Consider the following 9,575-nt stretch of genomic DNA (forward strand, 5'->3'; position numbering starts at 1 on the left):
GTCAATGTTCAAATTCGTGATTTCCCAAAAAATAGAAGGTATGGGTTTTGAACAATTTGATCGGTGAATTACCCACCATCCTTCTCGAAAAGATGTTGTACCACAACACCTGAGATGATGTTACAATCAGTATCCAAATGACACACCGTTAGTCTCTTTAGTACCGAACCTAAAATCCCCAAATATCGTGTATTTGTTGGAAACATATTTATATTATCACTAATAATAATGTTGCTATTTAATTACCTTTTAAATACTAGTAACTTAATAATAGTCAAACAATTATAAAATGGATATAACATAAAAAACCATGATATATAAAGCAAAAGCTAAGTAATGGGCGTTCCTAAGTTAGTTGCAACTCTAATTGGACTTGTACGTATTAATCCACTTTGACTCATGATTTAAGTTAAATGAAGAAAAAGGAAAGATAGATTGTGTATGATGATGATGATGTGCATGTTGTAAAGGTTTGTCGTGACTCTAGGTGGTAAAGCATCCCACTTACGTGATTGGCTTGTAAACTGACACGCATCAAGAATATTGAGTAATTTATGGAGCATCATATATTTAATAAAGATATGCTTCACTTTATGCCTCTTATCAATCTTTCAACCCATGTTGGAGGAATCAAATAACTCAAAACACTAATGTTGTACGATTACACTTAATTTCCTTCGTTTATCTTATTATATTTGACTTGTCGGAAGATTAACCGACTGTTAATATGGATATCTAAGGAATTTTTATAACTGAATTCGAGCATCTTATTTTCGATCGGTGCTGCAATGACCTTTTTTTGATCTTTAACGGACCCAAAACTTGTTTAAAAGTGTACGTTATTTATGTTATTTATGTTGATGATATTTTGTTGTCGCTTGTGAAAGGCTTTTCTTTTGTAATTTTATCTGTCCATAGATTGAGGCATGCCTGCTGTTATCGGGGTTTTGCTACGCAACTATATCATCCAAAATATACACAACTGTAGATAGCAATCTATGTCTAGTGACGATTATAAATGGGTGTACATATTCAGACACCTTGTTCCCTAAATCCACACCCTTCTATACGCTTCGTATAGGGCTATACGAAGCGTATAGGGTTGCTTTTCCCGACCAACTTCTGCACCTCGTACAACGTCACATCAGTCAACTTATACGGGGAGTCTAGGCCTGTACGAGGGGCCAATACGAAGGCCCTTAGACGCCTCGTATAGACCTATACGAGGCGTCTTGGACTGACCGATTTGACTATGAAGGGACTATGTCTGACATGACTTAAAGGCATACGGGGAGTAAAGACCTATACGAGGCGTCTTTAGCTCCCATAAAATGCAACCTACAGTGCGTTCTTGGTCCACATCCGAGGTTTCAACAAAAAACCACTCACATTCTGTTTGTTTTTTTATTTGTGTTTGCGTTATTATCATCCCGGAGTGTTGAAATGTCATCATATTGGAACGGCAACTATATCTTCGGGCAATATTCTAGCGAAAACTGGGGGCACGAAAGCGTTCCGGTAACAGTTATTAGCGTAAATGTTATAATTACTTGTTGTTTTCGTTTATTATTTACTAATGATGATACGGTTGTCTATTTTGGAGGAGTCTGGCATTCCCGATTCTAATGAGCAAGAGGAGGTTGTGTCTAGTATACAAGGAAAACAAAACAGCCCGTTTCTAGATTTGAACAAGCATCCTCCTGTTGATGAAACAGCCCCTGTAGATGACTCATACCCTGCTAGTGGATACGGAGGAGACGGTGGATACGGAGGAGACGGTGGATACGGAGGACACGGTGGATACGGAGGAGACGGTGGATACGGAGGAGACCGTGGATACGGAGGAGACCGTGGATACGGAGGAGACGGTGGATACGGAGGAGACGGTGGATACGGAGGAGACCGTGGATACGGAGGAGACGGTGGATACGGAGGAGACGGTGGATACGGAGGGGACGGTGGATATGGTGGATACGGTGGATACGGGGGATACGGTGGATACGGAGGAGACGGTGATCATCAGCAATTCATTTCCCCGGGCACTCCTTATGTTCATCAAAACAATTCGGACGTTGGAGGATATGGTGGTTATGGTGGATATGGTAGATATGGTAGTGAAGCACCTCCCATTCTGGACAGTCTGTACTTAAAAAAGACGGTATAAATTACTATTTTATTATTAATATTTTATTATTATTAATTTTATTATTATTATTTTTATTATATTATTATTATTATTATATTATTATTATTATTATTATTATTATTATTATTATTATTATTATTATTATTATTGTCGATGTTACAGGTTTTCAACTCCTTAGATGAACTAAAGAAACGGATACAAGAAATAGCAAATGCGGATGGTTTCGTTATTGTCACCCGTCGATCAAAGAAAATCGGGGGAAGAACCGGGAGGGTATGGCTTGAATGTGATCGTGGTGGTGAGCACCAGAGTACAGCAACACTTAGAAAAGCTGGAAGCAAAAAAACCGGTTGCCCGTTTTACCTGCTGGCTGTCCGAAACCACCCGTATGAAACCTGGGAGATAAAAGACGGAACAATTGAACATAACCACGAACTTTGTGAGGACCTGTCGGCCCACGCGTTTGTGCGAAGGTTTACTCCAAGCGAAATGAAACTGATCGAGCAGCTGACAGCTCAAAACATGGAGCCGCGCAAAATATTTCAAACGATAAGGAAGCAGGACCCCGACAGGTTTCATGTTCAGAAAGACGTTCAAAACGTTGTAGCGAAGATTAGAGCCGAACAAAGACAAGGATTGACTCCCATGCAGTCACTAGAAAATGTGCTGATGAAGAACGACTTTATTTACGAGATCCGGGAAGAACCCGGAACAGAGATCGTAACAGAGATCTTCTTTCTTCATCGGGACTCGAGAGTCTTGTGGCGTGCATTCCCCCACGTCATGATGATCGATGCAACGTACAAGACAAACATATACAATATGCCCTTTATCCAGATTGTTGGTATGACGCCTACCAACAAATCGTTTATTATCGCGCATGCCGTTGTTAGTAAAGAACGGGGTGATAACTTTGTGTGGGTGCTTGAGAGGGTTAAGGCAATGTTGGATGAATGTATGGAGCCACGTGTGATTTTAACGGATAGAGACCTAGCCCTTATGGGCGCGTGTGCTAAAGTATTTCCAGACGCCTCCAGGCTTCTTTGCAGGTGGCACATACAACAGAATGTTATGAAGCACTGCAAGGGTGCCTTCACAGACGACGACTGGAAGACATTTTTGTCATTCTGGGGTTCATTGATTGAGTCTCCATCCATACCCATCTACGACTACCACTTGCGCAACATGCGAAAGCGACTTGTGGAGTGCAAACGTTCTAGTAAGTTTTTCTAATAACATACGACTCACCTATGCAAATTTTATTAAATTATTTTTACTTTTTAGGAGTCTTCAAATACGTGTACGATAACTGGCTAAAAGACTACAAGGAGATGTTTGTCTTTGCGTGGACTGATAAGAGGCGCAACTTTGGTAATCGTACTACAAACAGAGTTGAGAGCCAACATGCCAACTTAAAGAGATACGTCGAAGATAGGAGCTCGCTGGACCGTATAGTTGGTTGTGTCCGGGATATAGTTGAGACACAGTTCGGTGAAATAAGGAAGACTTTTCGAGAAAGCATCGAAAAAACAATGAAACACCACAAACACCCGATGTTTCAACACCTACTTGGAAAAGTATCCCACAAAGCCCTTGACTTGTTGCATGGAGAGGCAATTAGGAGGCTAGATGTCTTGGAGCGCTTTAATTCATCATGTGGTTGCCAAATGTGGCACAGCTGTGGGTTGCCCTGTGCTTGTAGGATAGAAAAGTACATGCGTGAAGGTAATAATTATTGAACGTCGTACAACACTTGTGTGATATATTTCCTTTCCTTCATTTTACCTAAACAATATTGTTTTTAACCGTGCAGAGCATCCGATTCAACTCGAAGACATAGACGTCTTCTGGCGGAAACTTAACTTCCAAAGTTGTAAATTGATAGACGACTCCCTTGACGTGGTCGAAGAGCTAGATGTTGTTAGACAACAATTACAGTCGCACCCTCCAGCTCAGCAAAAAAGCCTGCTTTCAAAGATTAAAGCGGTGTTGACTCCAACGAAATCTACCAAGAAACCACCGGTTGTCCAACAAAATACTCGTGGCCGACCAACAACAAAGCAGGTACAAGAAAGGTTGGACGAGGCCTCTCGTATAGATGAAGAATTGAGGAGAAGCTCCTTCGGTGATGCAAACACGTGCTTTGAAGGTTCACGACAAAGTAAGTACGATAAACCTCGCCACAGCTCGTACGTTCCGTCTCAAGCCTCACAACAGTCGGTTATAAGGTCCCAAAAACCCAAAGCGACCCTAAGCCGTTCAAAGAGTTCTAAGAAGAAAGAGACACGAGATGATCACGGTTTTCCTTTAATCATTGGGGACGAGTACGTGGGAATCATCGAACGGTTTAAGTCTGACATTCCGCCAGTGTTCCATCCGTACGTCTCGTGCATACGAGATGTGATGCCGGACGGTCATTGTGGGTTTCGGTCTGTGGCTGTGGGCTTAGGGATGGATCAGAGTTCATGGGGGCGTATTAGAAGGGACCTTGTCCAAGAAATGGATCAGAACGAATCGATCTGGTTCCCAATATTTGAAGCATGGGCTGCAGGTTATTTTTACACGCATCGTCAGGGCCTAATTTGGGATTCAGTGGCCGGTTGTGGGGAGAATCACTGGATGGACTTCCCCTTTGCAGGACTTCTTATTGCACAAACGTACGGTATCGGGGTGCACCTGTTAACGACAACCATGGGTGCGAGTTCCACTTACTTCCCAATACTAAGTCCTCCGGCTAATCAACAACCATTATTCATAACGCTTACACATGTTAACGAGAACCACTTCATACATGTTAAGCTGGAAGGGGATTATCCTATGCCACCAGCACACGGGCTATGGTTGACCCACCGAAGACCCCACACAGAACAATGGGAAGATATGTACTTGCCACGTCTAGAATGGTATACATCGATAATGAATCCTCGACCAAGATCAAACCCCAGTCTTAATTACATAGATAGTTACACGGAAGAATGATTTTTGTAATTAATAGTATTTTTTTGGAATTAATAGAATTTTTTTGTAATTATTAGTATTTTTTTTGTAATTAATAGAATTTTTTGTAATTATTAGTATTTTTTTATAATTATTAGTATTTTTTTTGTAATTAATAGTATTTTTTTTGGAATTAATAGTGTAACTTTGTAATTAATAGTATTTTTTTTGTAATGAATAATATTTTTTTGGAATTAATAGTATTTTTTTAAATTTTTCTACAAAAAAAAAACTATACGCTTCGTATAGAACTAGACTCCTCGTATCATATTGCACAAAAGACCATTTAGCCCCTGATAGGCCCCCAATAGAGGCTTATTCCAGGGGCTCAAAGGTAATTTTACACCAACCAGACGCCTCGTACAGACCTGTACGAGGAGTACAGTTGAGCGGGATTTTGAAAATTCAATTTTTGAATATCTGAAATTCAAAATTTGAATTTTTTGAAAGTAGACGCTTCGTACAGACCTGTACGGGGCGTCTCTTTGAGCGGTTTAAATTTGAATTTTGAATTTGAATTTTGAAAATCATTTTAGTTAATTACTATTTTACCCCTGATATGCCCCCAGTATAGCCACTTAGCAGGGGCTAAAAGGTAATTTCAAAATTGTACGACTCGTACAGACCTGTACGAGGAGTACAGTTGAGGCGGTTACTTTTTGCCATTTCTTTTTTTAATTAATAAAATGTATTATTAAATTACCATTATGCCCCTGTTTACCCCTTAGTATAGCCTTTTTTCAGGGGCAAAATGGTAATTAACCATTCCAGAAATATCTTTTTGGAATGGTTAATTACCATTTTGCCCCTGATAAAAGGCTATACTAAGGGTAAAACAGGGGCAAAAATGTCATTTAGCAAAAAGCATAGACGCCTCGTATAGCTCTATACGAGGCGTCTAGGCTTCGTATAACACAGGGGGGGGGCCTAGACGACACAGATCACACACACAAACAAAAACACACACATATACGGTGCATTCGGATCTATACGCCTCGTACGTATTTCAACCGTATTTTTGAAGAATCGAAGCATCACCGGTACGTATTTCATCCCGTAGTTAAGTATTTTTGTCTCGTTTATGCCTTTAGACCGTAGGTTTGCCCTAAAAGTTGAATTTGGTTGGGTTTTGGGGGTTTGATGTTGATGATGATGAAGAACTTGTGGAACAGGACGCTGAGTATAGCCCTATACGAGGGCTATACGAGGGTCTGTTTTTTTTTTTTTTTTTTTTTTATTAATTATATTATTATTATTATTTATTAATTATTATTAAATATTATTATTATTTATTAATTATATTATTAAATATTATTATTATTATTATTATTTATTAATTATTATTATTAAAAACATTATTATTAATATTATTATTATTTATTTATTTATTTATTTATTTATATTATTATTATTATTAATTATTGTTATTGTTATTAATATTATTATTTATTATTTATTATTTATTTATTTATATTATTATTATTATTAATTATTGTTATTGTTATTAATATTATTATTTATTATTTATTATTTATTATTATTAATTATTGTTATTGTTATTAATATTATTATTTATTATTTATTATTTATTATTATTAATTATTAATTATTGTTATTGTTATTAATATTATTATTTATTATTTATTATTTATTATTTATTATTTATTAATATTATTATTATTGTATACGTATACAGTATTTATTATGGAGGACGATCTGATGCCGGGCGATGACATGCACATAGAGCCGGTTCAGCAGGGTCCACGACGGAGACAGCGACCGCCTGTGGATACGTTGCAGGGGCATCCCTATCTAGAGTTTCCCGACGGCACTGACGCCGCCCGTCATTGCCAGAAGCTTAGGAGGATGCACGTTGGATCGCATGCATCGATCGACTGGGATGCGATGGAGGAGATTGCTGAGACGCCGAGAGTGCGTCGGTTTATACCTATCGATTCCCCGTGGCATCGTCTTTTTGATTTGGCGCACACGCCGACCTACAGGGAGCTGCTGGTCGAGTTCATTTCGTCATTCACATTTCACCCTCCTGGGGAGCCAGTGCCGATTCCGTACCCAGGTGAATGTTATTGATATTTATTTATTTATTTATTAATATTATTTATTTATTTATTTATTTATTTCTTTATATTATTATTATTATTATTATTATTAATTATTGTTATTGTTATTAATATTATTATTATTATTTATTATTTATTATTTATTATTATATTGTTTTATTTATGATTCCGTACCCAGGTGCTCCCCCTCCGCCTGAGGTTTCTTTCAGGCTTGCTGGCGTTCAGCGTTCGATGACGCTAGCAGAGTTTGCGGTGCGCTCTGGTTTATACATGCAGGAGGAGATCGAGACTGAGATCTACACAGCGGGGCTAGTGGTGGTTGAAAAACCCACTCTTGTTGGGTTTTGGCAGGTGATTGCGGGGGCGGATCATTGGGAGCATGACAAGTCGAAGGGGAGGGTGTCGTTTGTTAGCGACCCACTATACAGGTATGTACGTTTATTATTGCAATTATTGTGATTATATGCACTGTTTATTAATCTCTGTTTTTGTATTTCGCTAACACTATCTGCAGGTATCTGCACCATTTGCTCGCCACTTCTATATCAGCGCGCGGCTACAGCCGTGAGTGGTGTACGACCACAGATCTTTTTTTCCTATATTGTTTGTTGTATAGGAGGCCGTGCGCGCTAGCACACGGTCTAGCCCAGTACTTCGCCTCCGGCCATCACCGGCAGGAGCGCGGATTTTTGTATGGCGGGGCGTACGTGACCGTCATTGCCCGTTCATTTGGCCTCGTACCACATCAGGACCCACATCTACGGACGCCGGCCATCATGCCGACGCGGATGGGTATGCCGTCGCTATGGGGGATGAGGGTTATCAAGAGGTTCCCGGTTGGCCCGCGGTTTAAAAACCGCGAGGGGGGCGTATGGAGAGAGGAGGACCTACCAGAGCATTTCGAGGACGTTCATCCTCCTGCAGATCCTGCTGATGTAGTGCCCGTGGAGGACCCTCCGGAGGATCTAGACGGTGCAGCGGGGCCACAGCCACCGCCACCTGCCGGGGCACCTCAGTTTCCACGTCACGCTATTCGAGGTGGTGCCCCAGGAGCTGCACTACATCCGGATGTACGAGCCAGGCTTGACAGGCTCGACGATTTGGTAGGTTGGTTGGTACGGGCGGAGCAGGATAGACGAGAGAGAGAGGGATTACCCCCGATACCGCTTCCACCGGTTCGAGCACCACATCAGCAGCAGCAGCCGCAGCAGCAGCACCAGCCGCAGCAGCAGCATCAGGATTCAGATTCGGATTTTGATGCATAGACCTGTTGTTGTTTTTATTGTTATTGTGGATGTACAAACTTATCTTCTATATTTTTGTTATGGATGTAAACAGTTATCTTATATATGTCATATTTATGTTTGTTTTCAGTTATTCGGTTACTCAATGATTGTTCTCTTAAATTTAGATAATACGGAAACAATATAACCCCTGAATATAATACGGAAACAATATTTGAAAGAAATAAAATTTTAATCGAAAGAATAATATTTAAAAAAGTAAAATGTTAAAAACAATATAATATATTTAAAGAGCCGATTTTTAAAATAGTTGATTTAATCGACGCTGAAACAAAAAATTTTTTTAAACTTTTTATATTGTAAAAAACAAAAAAAAAACAAAACTTTTTTAAAAATAAAAAAAAAACGATTTTTAAAGGCAAATAGTTAATTTTTAAAAAACAACAACTTTTTATAGTGTAAAAAAGAAAAAAAAACTTTTTTTAAAACCTAAAAAAATTTCATCAAAAAAACAAATCTTCAAAAACCATCCAAAAAACCAACCCAAAACCCACCAAAACACCCCTCATTTCAGCCAAAAAAAACTTCCAAACGGAGACGCCTCGTATAGACCAAGACCCCGCGTATAGGGTTCCTTAAACAACGTGCCTGACACCCCCTGTACACCCATCGAATTCAGTGCATGGACGCCTCGTATAGGTCTATACGAGGCGTCTAGGTTTGCAAAAGTGTGGATTTAGGCGCAGTGGGTGTCCGGATAGATTGGCCCTTATAAATTAACTCCAACACCTTTTACCATCAAAATTTTCTTCTCATGGATTCCCTTTGACTGAGCTTTCGATACCACACGAAATATGATACTAATTTAACACAGATATTTGTAGGTTTGAATTTAGTTTTTTTATACCCCTTGTGAACAACTTAGTAACAAATCAAAGGAGTTAAACAAATTCCAATTAAGTAAAAAATAAATCATTAAAATTAAGTATATATTGTTGGTGTTTTACTTAAAAATAAAAGAGTGAATAAGGATTAAGGATATCATCCTCATATATAGTGACATAAGAAGAGTGAGATTTTACTCACATTTTACTTTTATGAAAATGT

General features: G+C 39.0%; 1 protein-coding gene across 2 annotated transcripts; it reads left to right on the forward strand.

The window, feature by feature from the left end:
* Positions 1-1,026: 1,026 nt before the first annotated feature.
* LOC110901004 lies at positions 1,027-8,722 on the forward strand. Of its 2 annotated transcripts, none has more exons than XM_035981957.1 (5): positions 1,027-2,158; positions 2,309-3,365; positions 6,840-7,220; positions 7,403-7,652; positions 7,739-8,722. In XM_035981957.1, exons 1-5 carry the CDS (start codon positions 1,577-1,579, stop codon positions 8,487-8,489), a joined length of 3,021 nt encoding a protein of 1,006 aa, XP_035837850.1. In that variant the 5' UTR covers positions 1,027-1,576; the 3' UTR covers positions 8,490-8,722. The 2 variants fall into 2 exon arrangements, with proteins under 2 accessions (XP_035837850.1, XP_022000503.2); XM_022144811.2 differs by lacking the exons at positions 6,840-7,220; positions 7,403-7,652; positions 7,739-8,722 and adding exons at positions 3,431-3,871; positions 3,960-5,174 and having other exon boundaries at positions 1,027-1,518; positions 1,607-2,158.
* Positions 8,723-9,575: the final 853 nt, after the last annotated feature.

This window comes from Helianthus annuus, chromosome 13 (assembly GCF_002127325.2).
Source record: "Helianthus annuus cultivar XRQ/B chromosome 13, HanXRQr2.0-SUNRISE, whole genome shotgun sequence".
In the NCBI taxonomy this organism is placed as follows: Eukaryota; Viridiplantae; Streptophyta; class Magnoliopsida; order Asterales; family Asteraceae; genus Helianthus; species Helianthus annuus.

Bases quoted from the DNA above. Each gene is read 5' to 3' on its own strand.
- LOC110901004 (XM_022144811.2), top strand. From the start codon at position 1,444: ATGTCATCATATTGGAACGGCAACTATATCTTCGGGCAATATTCTAGC. The intron at 1,519-1,606 runs GTAACAGTTATT...ATTTTGGAGGAG, and splicing joins GGGGGCACGAAAGCGTTCCG to TCTGGCATTCCCGATTCTAA. The intron at 3,872-3,959 runs GTAATAATTATT...TTAACCGTGCAG, and splicing joins AGAAAAGTACATGCGTGAAG to AGCATCCGATTCAACTCGAA.